The sequence below is a fragment of the Callithrix jacchus genome, chromosome 11 (genome assembly GCF_049354715.1).
Source record: "Callithrix jacchus isolate 240 chromosome 11, calJac240_pri, whole genome shotgun sequence".
Taxonomy (NCBI): domain Eukaryota; kingdom Metazoa; phylum Chordata; class Mammalia; order Primates; family Cebidae; genus Callithrix; species Callithrix jacchus.
In genome coordinates, this window is record NC_133512.1 from 67,420,315 (window position 1) to 67,443,926 (window position 23,612).

Below are 23,612 nucleotides of genomic sequence, written 5' to 3' on the forward strand. Positions count from 1 at the left end.
AGGAAGGCTAAGTAACTCTGCCTAAATCTCTGAACTACTAAATATTCAGAGCAGAAAGACCATGTGGCACAGAGGTTCACAGTCAGGGTACCCAAGGGAGTGTGCCTGGGCTCAAATCCTAGGTCTGCTCTTTGATAAATCCCATAGCTAAGGCCTGTGTCTAACATACCACTGTATGCTAACATAGTTATCCTTAGTTATGGAGGAGTTTGTGTAATGATTAATTTTAAGAGCCAACATTAAATCTGAGATCAGTAATTTGAGTATTTGATACAAACCTAAAATATGAGTAAGTTCAAGTTTTCTTATTAAGAACAAACTGATGTAAGACATGGGAAGGAACCCAAGACAGATGACATAGTCCAGGGATCCTGAACATTTTTTAAATGTCAACAGGTTTTCAGGTGAGAACAAAATCACTGAAGCAGCTAAGTCATTGTTGCCCTTTTCTGTAATCCCATTTACACTTTCCTATTGTTTGTGAATTTTTTCTGAAAAAAGGTATAGGAAGAAAAAAGTGGTTCTGAAGTTTGAAAATTTTTAAAATGTAGGTTAATTAAAGTTCATGAGTAATTTACTAAAAAAAGTTTGGCATATACAAATCAGTACTTTATATGAAATAGAGGATGATGTTTTTCCTAGTTCATACAAATATTCTAATGTCAACTGATTAGATTTGTAACTATTTGCAACTAACATTGGAGGCATAGGGAATTTGCAAACTTTATGTTATAGTAGTTGTATCTAACGTAATGCTTTAAATATCATTTACTTTTTCTACTTAAAAAAGTGGTTAAAGGCCAAGCACGGTGGCTCACGCCTGTAATCCTAGTATGTTGGGAGACCAAGGCAGGTGGATCACTAGAAGCCAGGAGTTTGAGACTAGCCTGGCCAACATGGCAAAACCCAGTTTCTCCAAAAAAAAAAAAAAAAAAAAAAAGAAAAGAAAAATTAAATGGGTGCAGTGGTGTGTGCCTGTAGTCTCAGCTATCCCAGAGGTCGAGATTGGGGGATCGCCTGAGCGTAGGAGGTTGAGGCTGTAGTGAGCGTAGGTCATGCCACTGCACTCCAGACTGGGAGACAGAGTGAGACCCTGTCTCAAAACAAAAAAGAAGAAGAAAAAAAGAGGCAAGTGTTTTTTGTTTTTTTAAATATTAACATCATGTAATCTGTTTTACTTTTAAATTAGAAAAAAAAACTTGACTATATTTCTTGTAAAATCATGAGACATTGAAGATTATGCATTTGCTTAGCAACACAAATTTCAGTTGATTGAATATTGAAGTAAATTGAGTTGCCCTACTCTTTTGTCTTCTTTCAAGCAATTTTGGCCTTGACATTTCTCATCTCTGGTTTCTCTCATTCTTTTTTGCGTTGTGCTTGTCTGTGTTATAGGAACAAACTCATCCTTTCTTTCATATTGTTTCTTCCTTCATGTATCCATATTTTTCTCCTCTAGATAATTTCTCTTTGCTTTCTCTACTTTTCTACTTCCTTTTCTCTTTACTACTAAAAAAAAAAAAAAACACCAGAAGTCTCTCCTTTGGTAATATGTTAAAGACAACTATTGCCTGTTGAAGAAGAAAAAGATCAAAAGAAGGGGTGGAGAAGGGGCGGGTGAGCTGGCTGGTTAACTTGGGGAAGAAAAGGAGAAACAGCAGAACTGGGTTCTGTCCCTGAACACTGACGTTAGTGCTTGAATTGAAGTGTGGACACGGTGTTGTAACTAGGTTTATGGTGACAGCTCATTTTTGATAAATATTGTTGTTTCTGAAAGGGGAAAGTTTTATATATTTTGAGAAATAGATATGAAGTTTAAAGCAGATGTATATTTAACCCAAAAGCATACAAAATCTGAAAGTACTCTAATAGTCATTTGGAAAGCATTAGGTCTTGGATATGAGGAATTTTCTGATACTAACAGAGAAAACACAAGGTGACTGAATATACACACAGTCCACCCAACCAAAACATGCTTGCTCTTATTACAAGTAATGACTGCTAATCATATGTGAAATGACACAATTAAAGTTAAGATCATCATTAATGACAGCTAAATTATTAAATGTTATTGAATATAATAAACAAATATCGCTCCTTGGAGTTCTGTGATATCTTAAAGTTATGCATTTGGTTTTTTGGTTTAAACTAACTAAATATTAATCGGCCAGTATCTTGATAGTATAAAATATGTTCACAAAAATGAACATCTTGGCAAAAGGTAGAGCTCTGTGTAACAGAAAGGCTTGTAGCAACATCCAGGTAATAAAAACACTCCACTTGAAACTCAAGACCCAGTTTACTGTTTTTGTTTGGACCATCTTTACCTGGGTTGGCAAATTTATTAAATCAGTTCTCTTTTTCTAGATAGCTATGGACATTCTGAGAGAACCATATTATTAAAGAATGGATCACCCTAGAATAAAATATAAAGAATTGTGGATAAGAAAAAGAAAATCAATATATATGAATTCCAACTCTATAGAACACATGCTGTCTTTAGAACAGAATAGTTTAAAATCCCTGTCCTTAGTTTTAATGGTGTGAAATGTTCAAATGCTATTAATTTGATTATGAAAAATGTGATAGAGCATGAGCTAGATATAACAATATTCCTCAGTTATTTTTCCTAAATTACCAGGAATCCTTAGGAATTACACTCCACTATCTTGTACATCTTGAAGAAAATACTATGACTGGATAATATTTGCTCTATGTTGATTATCAAATATTCCCAAATGCAAAACTTAAAAAGTTTATATCTCCCATCTGTGATAGAAGACAACATCATCCCTATTTTATTCATCTATCAAAAGAATATAGAATTTTAAGTTCACTAGTATGGACAGATAGTCACATATTCTTTGTAATAATGGTAGGCATTTAAATCATATCAATCTAAAATATGTGGCTAAAAAACAAAATGACTGCTGTCTTATTTTCTCTCCCATACTTGTTATTTAGAGGGAGAAACCTCTAGCAACATTATATGGCATGGTTCTATGCACACCCATCTAATAGACTATGTTATCTGTAGCTACTATAATGAGTTATATTATTCAGGAAGTGAATTTGAAATTTGATCCAAAACATATCCAAATCTTATAGAAAAATACTAGGTTACAAGGTGTTTTACTGTGTTTAATGAATATAAAAAACTTAGTATTGGCCGGCGCGGTGGCTCACGCCTGTAATTCCAAAACTTTGGGAGGCTGAAGTGGGCTGATCACTTGAGGTCAGGAGTTTGAGACCAGCCTGACCAACATGGTGAAACCCTGACTCTACTAAAAATACAAAAAAAATTAGCCAGGTATTGTGGTGGGCACCTGTAGTCCCAGCTACTTGGGAAGCTGATGCATGAGACTCACTTGAACCTGGGAGGCAGAGGCTGCAGTGAGTCGAGATCACACTACTGCACTCCAGCCTGGGCAACAGATTAAGACCCTGTCTAAAAAAGACAAACACAAAAGCAAAAGCAAAAACCCTAGTATCAGCAAAATAATATAAATAGATGATCTTTCTCTTCCCCTCTCATGACAGGCTACATCCATAAAATTAAAAAAACTGGAAATGGTTATTAGTTTTTCCTATTTCAGTTTTTACCATCTACTGCTTATTAATTACTTCGCATTGCAGTTTCATTGTTAGTGAATATTTGAATAAAAAACTGAATTCTCTACTTCCCTTAGTCTACATAGCCTTACATAAATGGATTCCATATACTTTTGCGCTGTCACAGTCAAAAAACAAAACAAAATAGAAAACCACGACTCCAACTCTATGGAGTGAAGAAAGATCTTGCTATGAAATTCAGATTTTAGAGGTGAATAGAGTTTTGTTTTGTTTAAATAGGAAGTCATATTGTAGGACCTGATTTTTTTCTGAATAAAAATTTTTTTATTTTTTCTTTAACAGCAAAAAAGGGAAAGAGTAAAATAAATCAAGAAAAAGGAATTGAATGAAAAATTCTAAGATTAGCAGAGATTCAAAACAAAAAATATAGAAGTTATTGCTTGAAAACATGATGGTATTTTAAAATATAAGAGCTACTTTTTCCTAAATACTTAAAGTAGCATAAGTTTGACAGTATGTGGACTCTGATGGAAAATAATAAATTTCCAGTCAATACTTGTTTAATGTTACTTTGTGTCTCTTTAGAAAAGGTACTTCTTTCATCAGAAATTGTCATTCAATAGCTGTATTACTTGGGCCAAGGAAAAATTTTCTCTAAATAGATGTCTTGTTTATAGAAAATATTTGACCATGTTTCTTAGTTTAGGATAGTTTCTTTTCTATGCTTCTTTTTTTTTTTTTAAATGAAGGCTTCAATATGCCACTTTACTTTAAAAATACCGAATATAAACTCTGACTTAAAAATCACTACACATGCCCTTAACCATTCTCCTGGGCATTGATACTTCTGAATTGCTTTCTTGCGTATTTCTGTCTCCTGAAAGAATTCCCTGAGGAGATAAGATTGTTGAAGCTTTCTGTCCATTTGTCTTTAATTTTCGCTTTCTCTGGCACACATCTTTGTGCGCATGGAAGCATAGTACCATCTCAAATCACAAGTTTTTCTGATTATGATTCTAACAGTATGTCTATACTTCTATATGCATACAAGCAAATAAGGCCCTTTGTCAAGGTTTTCACCTTAGTTTTCTTAAGATGTGTAAGAAATATGAAAATTAATTATTTTCTTTGAATTATTTTTGGCTAAGGATAATTATTTTCTTTTGGTTCATGAGAACAAAAAAAGAGAAAGATTAAATAATTTCAATTAGGTTACTTTGTCTTTTTTGGCGACAAAATGTTGAAGAAATTTGATTTACTGAAAAAAAATCACAGAAAAATATGCTTGTACATACATTCACTCATCTAAAACTACAATAAAAACGTAATTTTATGCCACCAATATTCATAGTATCACCTAAAAAATGAAGAATAACCATTTAATGGCAATAGGGTATTTATTGTTTTTAGTTACTAAAAAATGAAATGTATATGAAAAAAATTAAATATTTATATGAATTAACAATTAAGATTTAACCAAAAGATGCCAATCGCAAGTTTGTCATAGGTAAAGGTCAGTGATTTGCATGACTTAAATCTCTTTAAGCTTTGTTCTAGAAATGATTGAATGCAAAAATCTCCTGCAGTAATACTTCACCAACTTTCTAATTAAAATATTTCTTCTTAAATGAACAGTAGATATTGACTTGCGACTTCTTAATCATTTATAACCTGTAATATATTTACTGTATTTACTGCACATTTACGCTATTCACTATAATGTAACAGCTTAACATCAGTCCTTATGATTTGTAAACATTTTATGTTGAATAGCAAATTTATTGTGATTAAGCAAAATTTTAAGATTAATAGGATGTAATCTGATTTTAAGGGGATTTTCCAAAATAAAAGAACTGAGCTGAAAAAATGCATTGTTATGGCTATAGTTAATCCTACAGAAACATAATGCTATGTTATGGAAATGGTCTTCTTTCAGTTTTCATACATTAAAAAAACCCACATTTTGAATATCTTCAGTACAAAGGTTTAGATTGGTAAAAAGCAATTAATAGCAAACCTTACAACAGAGTATTAAACAATGATCAAGGCTCACAGTTGATAACCAACCCTTTCAGTAAGAATTGTGGAAGCAATATCTTTCCTCAACAGCTTCACATATTGGAGAACACAGTGCTTCATCAGAGTGATCCAAAGAAATTGAGATTTGGCTCAAAGGCCAACAAAGTTAATAATGAAGGCTGACTTACCTCTCTACAAGCTTATTACATTCTTTTATTCTTTAAGCCCTTTCTCCTAAAGCTATAAAATTGGAAACAGGGTACCATAGTGGGAAGTCTGGAGTCGATGTTGAAATAATTGACAGAATATATGATAATGATATTTTTAGGTAGTGAGGCCATTATGATACCAACATATCACACAGACAATAATGGGCATCTAATTCTGCTCTTTTTAATCCTCATGCTGGGGAAGAAAGTCTGCTTTTGAATTATTAAAAATGGAAGCAATGATGGATTTGACTATTTGCTTATCTAATTTTGGAGTAGAACGCTATCTTCAATTACATAAAATATCCCTCCTGAGCTGTAGTTCTCAATCCCATTACATTCCACTTCATCCCTCATTTGCGCAGCTCCTGCTGCCACAGTCTCCATGCCTAGCATAAAACAAACTAAGTTAAGTCACGGTGGGGTGCCTTTTGTGAGGCCACTCAGAGTAGAAAGAAAGAAACAAAAAGCAAGAGAGAGATGCAGAGAACATAAAGAAAACAAATAAAGCATTAAAAAAAAGGAGATACGTGGGAATGAAAAAAAAAATTCAGGCTAAGCATCATAAAATCACATCTGCTCTTAAAATTTGGCCAGTAATTAATAGTAGTAGTAGTATTATCATCAGTCTTTGTTTTGGGAGATTGCCTTCAGAGAGCTGGAAAATCCATTTCGAATTAATAAGGGTCTTTTTTCTTTCAGAAGCTTCTCCTAGAAATAAGAACCGACTAATTAAAAATCTGACACCCCGATACTCACATAATTTTTGCATATGCAGGACAGTCATCACAAATTGTATTCTGTGCACGTCATGTCAAAAGTATTCTTATACACTACTAGAGGGAGTTAAGAATTTAAGGTGTGCAAGGATATATTTCTACCTTTGGCCCACCACGGCCCTCTTGATCGGAGGCCTGTGCTGGGCGGGAGAGGCCTATTCGCAGACCCTGTTTTTTCAAGGAGAAAGCCCGCCACTGCTTCTCCTGAGTCTGAAGGTAAAACCAGTCCGGCAGTGCTACTCCCTAGCGCTCCCCCCGCCCCCCACTTAATTCCTCCTCTACATTTCAGGCGCATTTCGCAGAGTGCCACCTGTTCCTGCTGCTTACCATTTTCATGCCTTCGTATTGACAAAAGTGAGCTCACCCTGCGGTAACCTTGTCAGGCTGGGCAGGCCAGTGGCCAGAGCAGGGCGTTAGGACCCTTCCGGAGGCTGTCCCAACTGGGATGCCGCAAAGCCCTTTTCTCACTACTGTCCTCCCTAGATGCAGAATGCGTCCCTCCACACCTCTGGCCAATGGAACCACCGAACTGGGAAGATTTTACAGCGTCGGTACTTCTCAGTCAGTCCACAGCCCGGTCCCCGAGGCTCTGTCCTCGCCAGGTGAGCCGAGCAGTACCTGGGCGTGGGGCCGCTGGCACAATGGGCAGCCAGCCCGGCCAGAGGCTCTAACCTATGGCACACGCGGGCAAATAGTGCCACCTGGTAGAGAGTCAACAGCGGTGCTTTAAAATGCAATACAAACCCCTCCTACATTTGTTGTCAAATCACTACACGATTCCTAGGCAGGCAGTGGATTCTGCGCCTGGGAGTAGGGCTGGGGGGAACGCTGCCTGAGTGTGCAAAAATAACCCCCGAAGACGTGAGCCAAGTGCCGGGCTGGAGCCTCTGCAGCCTGTGGATGCCCGCAGGGCGGCTGGCGGTCCCCCGGGAGCCCTGCGGGGCTGGTCCGCTCCCCCTGCGCACGCCGGGCGGCGGGAGCGAGCCGGCGCGGACTTTGGGAGTTCCCGGCTGCCTTGTAAGGAGGGCTGCTCCCGGCCCGTCTCCGCCCGACTGCTCTGACGCCCAGCCCTCCCGCTGCCCACCCCCAGCCGCCTCCCTCTGACTTGCCAGAGAAGCCAGACGGAGCCTCTCGCTTCCACAAGTCTCTCTGCCTGCCGATCCCCCATTCCTGCAGCCACCCCCGCCCTCCAGCGCCGACTCCCCTCCTCCGCCCCTGCCCCCGCCCCCGCTCCCGCCCCCGCCTCCGCCTTCGCCTTGGCAATCGGGGGAATAAATCAGGGAGGAAACCGAGAGGGAGAGCGAGAGCGCGCGAGCGCCAGCGGTCTCGCCGAGGTCTGTTTCCAAAGTCGCCCTTGATGGCGGCGGAGGCAAGGCGGCCGCGGCGCGGAGCAGCCGACGCGCGCTAGTGGGTCCGCCCGCCACCGCCCCTTCACCGGCGCCCGCTCCCGCCCTCGCAGTCCCCCGCGCGGCTCCGCGCCTCGGGCCCCGGGCGCAGCCGGCCCACCAGACGCACGCGGTCCCGGCGGCGGGTGCTGCTCTTCCTCCGCCCGCGGTTTCCAGCGCCGCTTCTTCCCCCGCGTGGGCAGGGAGGGGGCATCGATCTTCGATCGCGAAGATGGCTGCTGGCTGCCTGCTGGCCTTGACTCTGACACTTTTCCAATCTTTGCTCATCGGCCCCTCGTCGGAGGAGCCGTTCCCCTCGGCCGTCACGTAAGTCGGCGGGGCCGGGCCGGGCTGGGAGCGCCTGCCGAGGTTGCCGCGGGAGCCGGGGGTGGGGGTCGGTTCCCGAGTCCCGGGGCTTTTCCGCCCTTGGGGGTGGGGAGCTAGCGGCCGGGCAGCCAGGCTCGGATGCGGAGAGGCCGGCCAGGCGGGCGGTGCGCGCGGCTCGCCGCTGGAATGCGCCCCGAACCGGCGTCTTGGGCGCCTCCGCGGGGCCGGGCGCGAGGGGCCGGCTGTCCCGGGAAGCGCCCAACGACGACTCGGCGGCGTCTCAGCCCTTCTCTAAAGGGATTCTCTAGACTTCAGAGTGCAGCCGTACTGGGGAAAAAAGTTTCCAGCCAGCCAATTCACCCGCTCTCATCCAACCCAGTTCAATAAAAAGTTATGTTTTGGTTGATTATTTTACGAATAGGTAATTTCAGGCCGGCCGAGGTAGCGTGGACTTCTCCCACATTAGGCTTCCGAGATGCTCTTTAATAGCTATAGTGCCCAAACTCGTTTTATCCCACATTCCTGGATGCACTTGACAGCCTTTCGGGTTAGACGCCTGCTTGCTCCCAGCGGTCCAGAGTGCTGTCCACGCAGGGGGCTCGCAGGTACTGGAACCACGCGATCCAGCCTCCCTGCGTTATCCAACCCGTTATTTGAAACACCTAAGTGTCGATAGACACGCGGTCCCTGTTCTTCGAATGAATAGAGCCTATTCTTTGAAGGAGGGACTGTTTCCAGTCTCCTGCAATTTTCTTTTATTTTTAACGTTTCTAAAATAACTTTTAAATGAAAAAAAACCTCGCTGCTGTTCTGGAAATACAGGGCTTGTAGGTAGCTACAGTCACACGACAGGAAGGGCATGAAAAATAATAATTCTTTCCTCTCCTAGGCAGCAAAATACGGTCTAACTCAAAGGCATGTATAAATATATACATATATATTTTTAAAATGCGCCGAATAGCCTATCCGGCATTCTGGGAAGGCATTTATTTTGGTTCTTGAAGCTTCTTTAAAGCTTCTAAGGGTAGGTAATCTTAAGTGGATGAGTCATTTTAATGCATTTTACATAACAAAAACAAAGCCCAAGGTAGCTTTCCCGGTATTTATGCTGCTGGGAATTATTTGCTGTCCTTTGTTGGCTGAGTGCAGAACACTGGAGTTTTTGGTGGAAAGTAACAGTGAATCTTTACCGGTTGAAAGCCTGCGGCTGTTATTTAAGATTCAGTTTTAAGTATTCATTACATTAGATGTCAGTGCAAGAATCTGGAGGATGCACATTCTAGCCTGGAGAAGGGGAGTGTTTAATTTTTTTTTTTTTGTCATTGATTTACAGTAATGTTCCTCTTTAGATAATCTTCCATAAAACTGATTGCAGATCCTTTTTGTTATGAAGCAAAAGGGTAAATGCCATCTGGAGATCTTCGTTTAATTGGCAGGATGTTCCAGTCGGATATTTTTAAACATAAAAAGAGTAAGAATCACTCTAAAGATGCTTCAAAATTATTTACTCTTATTAAGGCATCACACTTCCATTTAATGTTTTGAAGTCTTTTTGTTACTTGGCCTGTAAAGTGAGAACTCAAGTGAATCGCTTGCATTCTGTACCAAATAAAGAAGTGGCTCTTTAAAAAACTGTCACTTTCCAGCTGTGTTCCGATTGCTCATTTTTACAGTGTTGTTTTTAACCGACAATTTATCAATATTTTTATTATGGGGGGATACATCATCATAGCATTGGGGAAAACTATAACAAAATACATCCTTTTATTCCTCAACATACTAAGGTGAAATATTAATGTAAAAATCCTTATTGTAAGAGGAACCTCTGCTTTCCTGAAATTATGTTACTTAATTTTCATGATCAGAAATTTACTAGAGACAAGAAAGAGTGTAAATAGTAGACAACAATGGGAAGTAGGACACCACAATTTCTTTTCTTTGAAAGGATCTGAAAATTTTTTTAATAAAAATTCGATATTTTAAAATTATATGAGACATTGATTAGTTCATGAATGAAATACTTAATAAAAGGTTTTGTGGGGCGAAGTCAATCTCCTGTAGGTAATCTTAACAATATTTTTGGAGGCCTTCTGCATCTTCAGTTTTTTATTTGAAAAGTTAGTAACACTGCCTTCTGAGGAAAGAACTTATGGTTACATTTGTAATTCATGTTAGATTTCTGAATAAACTTCCTGAAATTAAAAAAAATGCAGTATTTTTCATGAAGATGTGGTGCCACTTGCTTTTCTTTTGAGAAAAGAATTCATATGTACTGGTCAATCAGGACAAATCTCAAATCTTTGGGGAAAATTTCAAATTTATAAAAAGTGAGTACAGAGTGTAGTGTTACTAAAGGCAATTATTATGTTTCTGTGTATAAATTTCTCTGGGTATCATTAGTAAATATTTTTGTTGTTTTGCCAATCTTATTTTTCAGAGGAAAAGTAATATAAGAAGTGTTTATCATCTGAAGAGGAAGAGCATGCCATCACACACTATAAAATTAATTATGCACTAATTGGAGTTGGACTTCAATTAGAATTAGTAATTCAAAGTTTTTTTTAATGTATTTACATTTGTATGAAGGGCTTAAATTTTATTATGATAAATAATATGTCAGTCTAAATATCTTCTTTCATTTTTTGCTCTCTGGTTTAGCATACATTCTATATAATATTTTTTTGGATTAAAGAGTAGTTAACCTGTTTTAAGAGTTAACACTAAAATAGAGGGTGTTTTTTAGACAAAGAAATTTTAATATAGTTATTTCTCTCGGTTAGGAGTTTCTTTTGGAAATGTTTGTCTCCCTCAGGTGTGAAACATAAATACGTACTATGGTAGCAGCCACATAATGTGTATTGGTTGATAGGTAAACGGAAAATATATCATTTTTATTGCTATAGTATGCACATTTGTATTGGTATTTTAAAATGTAGCTTTCAAAAAGGGTCCTTGTCCCATTTTTTAGAAATAATTTCTTGGCACATTTTAAAAGAGTTCTGTTTTAAAATTTAGAATTACATGTGTGATAGCCAGTATTTTAATGTTAATTTAAATTTGTTCTTAATTTTAGAATCTATCTACAAGTGCATTTAAAAAAATTATAGTTATAACTATTCATATTAAACTTTTATCTCAGTCACATCAAAATACCAATCAGTCAACAATAATTGGCTGAGAGCCCATTGGATTTTAATATAAAGTATACAATAGTATAAATATAAAACTAAGAATTATGGATATTCACAGGAAATAAACATGAAATCTCATCAAAGAATAGTACTTTTGTGTTTAAATACTTAGGTTATATATTTTTTTCTGCTATTAGACAAATTTATATCTAAGGCTGTAAAGGAGAAATTTTGTATGTCAGGATATTGTAATGGATTTCCAGTCCATGCATTAGAAGTGACATGATTATTCTCACTTGGGCTCAGCAGTTTCTGTTTACATTTTACATACACAAGGAAATGTGTCATATGATCAATTATGAGATAAAATATTAAATGTGAAATGAAACCTGAAGCAGTGAACATTAATAAACTTTTCTCAGGTCTTTAATTTTGTTCTCATCGGCTTAACCATATGACATTTATTATTACACAGATGTATGTTTTAAAATATGCAACAATAGATATATTTTTCCAAGTAAGTAGTAATATTATGTTAAATTTGTGAATGTTACACATAGCTATATGTGTAGCTATATGGATTGGCATTTGAAAATTAAGCAGATTGAAATGGATATAATTTTTAAAAAATGTCAGAAAATATAAGAATCTAAACATATTATGGTTTATTAAAGGAAAACAAAATGCGCCTTTATTACCTTTTCTCCCCGTGGCTTTCATTAATTTAATTTAATAAATACAGATAAAATTAGAATATAAAGTAGGTGGTTCATTTTGAAAATAGATAAAAGCTTTACAGTCTTTTTCCTCACAGCCACCTGACTGTGCAGACTTCTTTCTATTATTTCTCCAATATTGATAAACCTAACAATAAAATACTCTTGTGTCTAAGGTTTATATGTAGTAAGTTTTTAGAAAAGCATAACATATGAAAATTATTGTGTTCAAATTTAGAATATATATTTAGGAGTATATATTCATAAATAATGCATTTAGAAATTTTAAAAATAATTTTTACAGTATTATTCATAACAAGCTATATTATTTAATACACATATCTTTGGAGTATCATTATATAAAGCACCTCTTCATTTTTTTGATTTCCTTATTTCTCAATATAGATGCAAGTTTCCAAGAATTTCCTAGCACATGTCTTCAAGCTATTTATAACTTTAAATTGGAGATTTAAATGGGTAAAATGAAACGTGTTTTAGGCAAATCATGCAGTTTGTTGATCTCCTGTAGTGTGTTACATGTGTGGACATAAACATTTCTAACATAACCATACCTAGCATTTTGGGAAAAAAATTAGAATTCAGTATTTCAAAAAATAAGATTTTGTTGTTATTAAAATAACAGTGTTCCATTATTTCTATTAAAAGAGCTGTCTGTGGTAGTGTTTCAAAAAGCAGGTCAGCTGCTTTCCATGAGGAACAAACTTTGTTCTATTATATCGTCCCCACATTTACTTAAGGCTTGCAGTGTGTATCAAGCACTGTGTCGCTAAGTGTGTCAACCAGTCTTTCTTTTCATGAACTATCTGTGAGCGGTACCACGACTGTTCCCAAGGCTTTCATACGGTTGCTTTCCAGTAAACTGGGAATGGGCTGTGATGGCTAACCATGTAGCTTACACATGATTCATTTTTTTCGCATGTGCACTGAAACATGTAAATGATTGCATCATATTGTTTACAGAGTTGAAAGAAAAAGACAATTGACCTCAATGTCAATTAAGTAAAACTGGCAGCACTTTGTGAAAAATACTTTGTTACTATCTTTTCCTTGAGAGTCCAAAATATTACATCACGTAATTAATTTGCCTTATTTGTGTCACTATATAATACTCTAATAAAAAATATTTTATGTGTATGCAAATACACACATATATATATGTGTATATCCACATATATTTTTAAAACTTTAAGTGGACTGATAGAGTAGTATAACCTCAGTAAGATAAGTTTATTAACAAGTGTTTGTACTTTAGGCCTTCTGTCAATTCGCAACTCTATTCAGGGATTAAATCTAACTTAATAACACAAGCATTTAAGAATAATTTGCTGACACAATTAAATGAGATACTGCATATACGAGTAGCCTGAAAATGCTCAAGTCCTATAGAGACAGATTATTAACATAATTGACATTATTAACATAATTGTCACTGCAGCATGACCAAGGAAAAAGTCCTATAGAGACAGATTATTAACATAATTGACAAGTAATTAAGAAAACTGATTAAAAGATAGTTTTGCTGTCTTTTGAACAAAATAAGTATGGGAAAGAAACCGTTCCATTTGAAATGTTGGTACCTATTAAAAGTTGTTTACGTGCTAAGCAGTTTTATTTCTTTCATTTAGATAAGATATGCTTTGACATTTGTAAGAATTAAACGTATTTTGTGGTGTGATATTTCAGGAATGCAAATGTGCGCAGGATTAAAGTTTTTATTTGTAGAATATAAGCTCTTGAGTGTCCCGTCTTTGGAGGCTTTACATCTTTTGTAGTAATTCAGTACATAGAATCAGCTACTCTTAGCAATTTTGACAAATGAGTAAAGAAAGTGGTCGTTGCTCCTTTACATTTTGCCACTTGTTTGTGCAGATTATGAACAAGGAAAAGATTGACTTTGTGGCCTCAACAAACTGGCACACTTTTTATAGTTAATTTCAATAATTCAGAATTAGGCTGTTATATATAAAGCAATATTTGAAGTTCTCTTTGAATATGAATGTGGGATATTTCTGGCTAAATGTTATTTTAACATTTGCTTCTGCTGATTTTTTTTAACCATATGTTCTGTGGATTTAAAAAATTAGGATACATTTAAAATTCTATATCATAAATGGAAGAACAGCTTAAATTAGAACTGGTGGCAGTAGAAAGTAATGGTGTTGGTCATTTTAAATGCTTCAGATTTGGGGATAATCTTACTGTCTACTTGAAGTTCTTTTTTCTGAGTAATTAAAAATACTCTATAGTGGTCTCCTGGCAAATGATGAAAAGTAATTCCTGTTATTTTATTCAAATAATTTATTCTGGTTTTTCTCTTTTTCATACATACATATGCCTATAATTACTATTAACCATAACATTATTATTTGTATATACCGTCAAATCAAATAAAAATTTTTAAAATTTGTTTTATCTTAAGTTACCTGTGATTAGACCTCAATTTCAGATCCTTGTTACTTAAATCTGCACTCACTGTTTCAGGAGATTTCCTCTTACCACCAGACATTTCTCTCTAAGAGAAATTGTTGAGGGATTTTGACATACAGATAAACCTGTATTATGTAATCAACACATACCAAATTTTCAAACAAGTCTAGTGAATTGTTTCTTTTGATATTTGCCCAATACCTTAGTATTAAGGAAAAGAAGTGAAAGAGCTAATAACATTTTTCTAAGGAGCATACTGTCAAACTATGTGGAGGGATGGCTAAATATCAATAATGCCATATTTTGAGAGTTAAAAGAGGGATGGCGCAATAAAATAAATGGGCTCAGGCAGACTGCAAAAATCTCTTGTTTTCAAAAAGTGATCAACAGACATTGTGGTGAAAATACTCTGAGGAATGAATGATGCATGTTTAAGTGGGGCGGAGAGAAGAGCCCTCAGATTTACAAGGTGCAAAATTACATGAAAAATACTAAACGTAGCAGTTGGTTATTTTTCTTAATTTCTTCTGTTTTCTTCATTTTCCATATGAACTTGGTTATATTGGAAAGTGTTGTTTCCTAAACATAATACTCATTTTTAAAGACTTAAATATTCACATTTGGAAATGTACCTTGGAGACCAAAGGCAATAGAATTATCTAGATCTCAAAACAGAAATACTTAAAAATTCTTAGTTTTTATGAAATTCTGGGAAATGGTTTATTGGATAAGAAACACTGGTATGGCATTTTATTAAGAGCTTAAGTGCTCATCAACAAGACAGAAATTCTGTTAGTTAATTTTTTTCATTAGATTACAAAAAAAACGAACTTGGAGGTAAGCAGCCTTCTAGGTGGTATACTTAAAACTAGGCTTCTAAGTAAATAGTATACTTTATTTTTAGAAGTAGTAGTTTTAATTTATACTTTCTCTTTTAATATTTCTTGTTTCAAGTATTTTAAACACCAATTATAATTTAATTCAACAATTAATGCAATTATTATTATTCAGTGCAAATTATGTACTGCACTGAGCTACATGTTGAGAATACAAATTGAGGGAGAAAGTCTCTAAGGAAGACATTAGCAACTCCAAGCTGACTGTGAAACACTGGGATACATCGCAGCATGACCAAGGAAAAAGTACATTGCATACTGGAGGGGCATGGTCTAAAGAAACATGGTCTGTTCTTTCTTAGTCACAGGGCTTGTGGATGGGAAGTGATGTTGGTAGCTGTTGGCTTGCGTCTGGTTATTAATTTCTTGCATCCTGACCCAAGGAGGGGATGGGCAGTGCCGATATCAGATTGACATTGCGATAGCCCTGTTCTATGTGCCGAAACAAATTTGATCTTCATTCTGCGTTGCTGCTGAGATTTTTAAATTAAAAAAAAAAAAGTAACAAGTTTGAATCAAAATATATAGAAGATGGATCAAGGAGGGCCAGTATATAAGGCAGAGGCAATGAGAGTAGGTAGTTAGTATACCATTGCAGCATTCACTGAACCGGAGATGATGCCTGAGGTTTCAAAAAGAATACTGGCAGTGAGAAAGTGAAGCAGAGATGAAGTAGGAGTACAATTTCATGCTTTGGTGGTTGTGAGACTTAGGGAATCAGGAAGAGAAGAACAGTTGGAGATGACTTTTAGATCTCTAACATGTAGATTGTGTGTCATTAAATTTTGTAGACTAGAAAACACATGATGAATGCAGATTGATGTTGAGAGAGTGGGAGTAAGTTGATGGTTGGACGTTTTGAGTTTGCAGTGTCTTACAGATGTCTATTAGCCCTTAGAAATATGTATCTGAAGAGAGTTTGGAGGCAGAATCAGAGATCAGTATCTTTGAAGGCAGAAGAAGGATTTGTTCATTTATTTAAATCATACCTATCTAGCATCTACTAAGATAGACACTGAGTTTCAAAACAAGGGCCTGGATTTACAGGTCATTCTGCAGAGAGGTCAAAACTCCTTTAAGGAAGTCGTCAGGCTATTGATGGAAGAGAGAAGTCTCAGTAGAGCGTAAGGGACAGAAGCATGGTTTCAGTGGCTTGAGGAGTTGGTAAAGTCAGGAATATGGAGACAAGTACAGATTGTTCTTTCCAGGAATTTGGTGACATGAGGAAAGTGAGAGATAAGAGAGTAAATTCAGAGTAACATGAAACTAACACAGAACAGAAAACCAAATACCACATGTTCTCACTCATACAGAGCAACATGATGAGAACACATGGTCACATAGAGGGGATCAACACACACTGGGGCCGTTCAGAGGGTGGAGGGTCAGAGGAGGGAGAGGATCAGGAAAAACAACTAATAGATACTAGGCTTAATGCTTGGCTGATGAAATAGTCTGTACAACAAACCCCTCTGACGAAAGTTAACCTTTGTAACAAACCTCCACTTGTGCCCCTGAATTTAAAAATAAAAGTTAAGAAAAAATAATAAAAAATGGATAAGCTAATATTAGGCCATTTGGGATTGTAAGTTGTACAAAACCATAGGACTATCTTAAACCAAAAAAGAGAAATATTTTTAAATGGTAGTGAAGCTGGATGATCCATCATGGGAGTTCAGGTCAAGGATGTGCCAGCAACTGAAGAAAAAGATGAGATTGCTGTCACGATCATCTCTCGAGTCATTTTCTGCTTTTCTTTGTGTCACTTCATTCTTCTCTTTCTCTATAAATTAGCGTTATCTGCCTCCATGCTCATAGTGTTGAATGGTTGCAAGGAATTATGTTTTTTCCTTTGAAGCCTTGAACCAGTTTGAGTCTGGAATCCTAGTCCAAAAGATAACCTCCCAAAAATGATGTGATGATACTCTGAATATGGACTAGATGGCCACTTAAAGCCCATTTAATTGTGACCAGGAGATGGGATTTGGAAAAGAGACTCTGGTTGCCTGAGCTTGGGTTAGTTCTCCATATCTGGTCCAATCTTATTAGTAGATATTACATTGTAAAAGGCCAGTTGCTATTACCATGGTTAGGGGAAAAGGCAATTCTCAGAAAAAGGCTCTGGTGGGGAGGGTGGGGAGGGTGGAGAAGGTGGGGAAGGCTGTACAGATAACTAAATGTTACCAGAAGGGAGATTCCAGTACCTCAGAGGGAGAAGACCAAATGGTAGAGAGATGAAAGCAATGAGATGCCATGATTGATGGATAAATGTTCTGATAGAGGCAGGTGAAGAAGGGATCAAGACTGAACACAATGTCTTACAACTTTTGAAATATGAAACAGCCTTGAGAATTAAAGCAGATGGTTGGAATACAGGATAGATACAATTTTAATTTACTGAAGATGTTTTTAGAGGAATGATTTAAATTACATATTTCATTCTCAAGAAGGAATGACATGATTCAGAAATGTCATACATATACATTAGTAATATTCAAATTTTGAGAGGCATGGATTAGAGTTTTTCTTTCAGTGGTAGTAACGAGACTCCAGTTTGCCATATATTACGTTTGGACACAGCAACATTTGGTTCTCACTTGTCTTTATTTTTCATTTACTTCTTTCCTAGAAAATATTATCATCTTAAAGATCCATGTAGTTTTATAAGATGTTATTAGGTTTTAAAAAGTGTGTGGTGCTTGTGGTAGAAAGATCTTACAGTAATATCATTGAAAATAAACAGATAAAAGAACAAATAGTTCTTTCCTTTGGCAATTGAACATTACTTAGTCATTAATTTTGAGCAGATAGTAGTGTTTTACTGCCCCACACTCTTGGTGCTTCCTGCCTTCAGGAGAGGGCAGAAGTTTTGGTTGAAAGAGATCCTTGTCAGGAAAACAAAATAATAAACTCTAGAAGATAAAAAGCCACTGGCACTTGGGTGAGGGCTTGCTTGTAGGCTCAGCTGTTAGGGAGGCTGAGGCACAAAGATCACCTGAGCCCAGGAGTTCAAGTCTTGCCTGGGCAACATAGGGAGGCCCGTCTCCAAACAAATAAACCAAAAACTGACAGAAGATCCCTGCAAAGCATATCCCTGGTTAACCCTCACGGAGGCATCACAGGTCTCCTAAAGGTCTGGAAATTACTGGCAGTTTCCATCACAGCAGTTCTCTGAATTTCCAAGATGAATGAAGGAATGGTTAGGATTACAAATGCCAATGGATCAAAGAATCAATCTTCATCTCATTGGTATGATAGCAGCATGGAAAAATCACTCTTGTGGTTTGTGGCAAGAGATGAGAAGACTTAGGTGGGCTGTTTATTTTCCTTTTGTGACTTTTTTTGTCTCCCATAGATGTTCACAGTTTGAGCTAATTTTGGTGTCTCTATCTGTAGTGACTAAATGGTAATAATTACTAACAATCATCCTTCAATTATAATAATATTGCTTTCTGACATTTTTGAGATCCTTCTATATGCCAAGCACTATTAATTAGTATGCACCCTCCTCTTTTTTTTCTTTTTTGAGACAGAGTCTTGCTTTGTTGCCCAGGCTGGAGTGTAGTCGTATGATCTTGGCTCACTGCAACCTCTACCTCCCAGGTTCAAGCGATTCTTCTGCCTCAGCCTCCTGAGTAGCTGGGATTTCAGGCATGCTTCACTACACCCAGCTAATTTTGGTATTTTTAATAGAGACGGGGTTTCACCATGTTGGCCAGGCTGGTCTCCAACACCTGACCTCAGTGATCAACCTGCTCCACCTCCCAAAGTGCTGGGATTACAGGTGTGAGCCTCATATTTTTAATCCATCTAACCTTCAACCCAGTTCTCTGAGATAAGAACAATTATCTCTGTTTTGTAGATGAGGAAACAAGTTTAAGCTATAAAAAACTTGTCTAAATTTCTTTAGGAGTTAGAGTTTGATCTCGAGCAGCTCAATGTTAGATTCCTACCCTTACCTGCTAACTTTGCTGCCCTTTGCAGGAGCTTTGAGGTCTTAGCATCTATTATCTCACCTGGCTGCATAGTCCAGCAATAAGACTGAGGGAGAGGAGTCATGTAAACTAGACCAGAACTAATTCTCAGCCTTGATTTCTCCATCTGTAGAACAAGGATAATATTTTTGCTTCTTGCATCCAGTTTTATCATGAGGATTAAATGAAAGAATGCATGGGGAACTCTGAAGGACTGTATAACAGCTGGGCTTCATTATTTGTGCCTTGTGCGATTTTTCTGCCTTTAAGAGATCATGAATTGATGACTATGGGTAAGTGAGCTAGATTACTGTGCTAATATATAACCATTTGGGCCATGAGAAAAACTTAAAATGAATGGAAAAAGGGATGCTTAGCAGTTCTTAAAAATGTCTCTTCCTAAAACTTGTGTAGCCTTTTATCATAAAAGGGAAATGAAAAGAGATACAGTAGAGTGTAAGTGGACCGGGCTGGATGAACTGTTCTATCCCCAGGTTAAGGACAAAACCGGTGTCCTAAAAGAGTCCATGAAGAAAGCAGAACCACAAAGCATTTGATGTGCTTTGTTGTGACATTTCAGCCGGCACCTATTGTAGAACTGTGCCACAGAGAGTGAGTCTATTTTTAAAAGTCATAGCTTTACCACTGATATCTTCTCATTGTCAAAGATGTGGGGTTGCAGCCTCAAAACAGAACATATGAAAGTTAATAAAGCTATCTATCCAGGATGTTTATAGAAATGATTCCAGACTACCCTACAAATCAAGTGAGTGCAGGCTGGTAAAATCAAGACCAGTTGCATTTTTCGCAACCAGGACAGAAGTTGGCAAAAATCTCCCAAGAGCATACTGAAAAAGGCCAGCTTTTACTTGACTCATCCAACTGATGGTTAGTTACACTTATCTAACTCCACCCCTTCACTTTGCAATATATGTGGAGTTGAGCCTCTCATAAACACTGTTCTCTCGTTGGTAGAAATCAAACACTGAAAAAATTTGTGGTGCAAATTTGGAATTGATTTATGGGTAAAAGAGATGTTTTAGATTAACCAATACATTATTACCATGACTAATGATTACAGTTTGGTGATAACCATTGAAGCAGAAAATTTTTCATGCCAGGAGCCTGGCCTTTTTTTTTTTTTTTTTAAAAAAAAAAAAGGGAGTCTTGCTCTGTTGCCCTGGCTAGAGTACAATGGCCTGATCTTAGCTCACTGCCACCTCCGCCTCCCCGGTTCAAGCAATTCTTCTGCCTCAGCCTCCTCAGTAGCTGGGTTTATAGGCACCCACCACCCACCTGGCTAATTTTTTTTGTATTCTGAGTAGAGATAGGGTTTCACCATATTGGCCAGGCTGGTCTTGAACTCCTGATCTCAGGTGATCTGCCCACCTTGGCTTCCCAAAGAGTTAGGATTACAGGCGTGAGCCACCACGCCCAGCCAACATGGCCTATTTGTGACAGTCATTCTGACATTTGCCACAGAAAAGAATGTAAAATTTTTATGATGTTTGTCACTTTAAAAATACCACCCTGTCTTTGCCATGACCTTTTATTAGAATTGACTTAAATTTACATTTACATCTGCAAAAATGTTGGGTGACTCAAACCAACGGGCCATATGAACCCTCAGGAGGATGGGCACAATAGAGGCTCTGCAGATTGCTCTGAATTAAATATATTAGCTGCCTGGCTGTCTGTCCAAACACCTGATTTTCCTGTCGGTGTAAGTGGAGAAATTGACATTAATTTTTATGAGGCAAAATTTCACTGTGCTGGGTAGCTTAGTTCCCAGAGGATTGATACATGGGTGTCAAGGTCTGCTGGTGAGTAATTGTTTAAAATTTATACTTTTCTGCGATGGTAATAAATAAACATAAGGGAATGGTAACTCATCAGAGACCAAACCATGCATGATAATTATATGAGGTGATTCATCTCCTTAAATTATCAGATGTGACACAACCTGTCTGTGTGGCATCTAAAAACCAGCTGAGTCCCAGTATACATGACTGTGACAGAGAAGCCATTGAAGGTGGCAAGTCTTGGATTTGGTCCTACCCCTTTTGGGTTTTTCCACATGTGAAGTAAATTGGCTCCCGGATTCTATTCTTGTAATATGCACAGGGAGCCAAAACCTGGGGTCAGCAGGCTACTCAGAATTGATTTTTTTTTTCCTTCTTCCTTCTGTTGCCTCTGTATGTCTACCCTAATTGCAGAAAAACACCTATATCAGTCACATACACAGATGTATAAATATATATGACACGTGTGTGTGTGTATATATATATATATATAATAAACGTTCCACAGTATATAAACATCAAATGTATATTATAATGATTTATATCAAGTGAAAATTACGATAAGGTATGAAGAAAATATACATGCAGATTCAAATGTGCTATATGTATGCAGAATATATACATTTACAAAACATTATAAAACATGAAAATGCTTTGTAGTATCCAGAAATGCCAGTCATCCATGGGAAAGATTGTAAATTTATTAGGTGTAACTGAAACATCAAAATGGATGTGATGTATCACTGCTGATGATTATTTTAGTTTTTTGTCCAGTTTGAGTCCTGTGATCCTACTCTTTCACATCTTCAAACACACAGTGATTCTGTATTGCTGTACTAACTCCCAGAAGTTACTAAGTTGATAGATTTTTAAGTAAAGCTAGAACCATATGAGTCTATGCTCTGGTAGTTCAGAGGACTCAAGGTAGGCAGTCTGGTATACTGGAAAGATTCAGGATTTTGAGTGAGAGAATCCTAAGGTTGAACCCTGCTAGCCTGTGTGATCTTGGAAAGTTAATTTTCTTTCAGTTTCATTTCATATTCTGTAAAAGTGTCATAAACCATACCTTTTAGGGAAAAGTGTAAGGCTTAAATGAGAGGCTATTAAGTACTTGTCTATGTATATCCCACCAAATTTATTGAGCAAAGAGTGAAAAGTGTTAGTTTCTTCATCTTTTCTTATTCTATTGTGGAGCCATTAGAACTAGACATTTTTTTCTTGATTTTCTTATCTACTCCTGGAGGAATCTGTTGAGATTAGTAAAACTTACTATTTTCTCTTACGCTTTTCATGTTAATCTGATTAGAACACTAGTGGAAAATCTCTGGAATGGGAGTGGGAAAGGGAGGACCAAGTCAAAAAATAAATAAATACTATGCACCAGATCGTTCCTTGCCTGTCGTCCTGATTTATGTTTAAGATTTCTTATGCTGGCTGGGCGTGGTGGCTCATGCCTATAATCCCAGAACTTTGGGAGGCCGAGGCGGGTGGATCACGAGGTCATCAGATCGAGGCCATCCTGGTCAACAAGGTGAAACCCCATCTCTACTAAAAATACAAAAATTAGCTGGGCATGGTGGTGCACGCCTGTAGTCCTAGCTACTCGGGAGGCTGAGGCAGGAGAATTGCTTGAACCCAGAGGGCGGAGGTTGCGGTGAGCTGAGATTGTGCCATTGCACTCCAGTCTGGGTAACAACAGCAAAACTCCTTCTCAAAAAAAAAGAAGATTTATTATGCTATGTGTCATGGCTTTTGTCTGAAGCTGAAGATGGGAGTTCGCACCATATCCTTTCTGTTTACTAGATCATACAGAGTCCTGCCAAGTTACACAGGTCTCCTGTAATTTAAATGGATTTAGATGTCGGCTCTATGCTGAATATCATTAAAACTTCATTCTTGTATGTGACTATCAAGTAATTACAATTCTAATTCTAATAAGTTATCATAGATGGTATGGTTGCTGCCTTTCTGTTTTTTTTTTTTTTGGCAGGGTCTTGCTCTGTTGTCCATGCCTGGCTAGTTTTAAAACAGCATTTTGGAGAGACGGAGTCTTGCTATTTCACTTTATTGCCCAGGCTGGTCTCAAACTCCTGACCTTAAGTGATCCTCCTGCTTCAGCTTCCCAAAGTGCTGGGATTGCAGGTGTGAGTCCTTGCATCTGGCCTTGGGTTGCTGCCTTTCTAATTAGGTTTCCTCATCTGAACCTGGGGACAGATAGTCATTTGAGTGACTTTTTAGTTCTCCTCAAAATGGTTCTTAACTAGTACTATATTAATGGCATAGAGGAGAAGTCATTGCATTAAAAAATTGATGCTTTTGAACATAAGGGTTTAATTACTTCATGGAACTTGCT

General features: G+C 37.5%; 1 protein-coding gene across 15 annotated transcripts in view; it reads left to right on the forward strand.

Moving 5' to 3' along the window:
* Window positions 1–7,882: 7,882 nt before the first annotated feature.
* The window catches only part of CACNA2D1 (calcium voltage-gated channel auxiliary subunit alpha2delta 1), a 500,040-nt gene continuing 484,310 nt past the window's right edge, over window positions 7,883–23,612 (forward strand). For all 15 annotated transcript variants that reach the window (XM_035253974.3, XM_035253976.3, XM_078342985.1 and 12 more), the window contains exon 1: window positions 7,883–8,292. In XM_035253974.3, coding sequence (XP_035109865.1) covers window positions 8,198–8,292 — 95 coding nt within the window. In that variant the 5' untranslated portion in view covers window positions 7,883–8,197. The remainder of the gene's footprint in view (window positions 8,293–23,612) is intronic.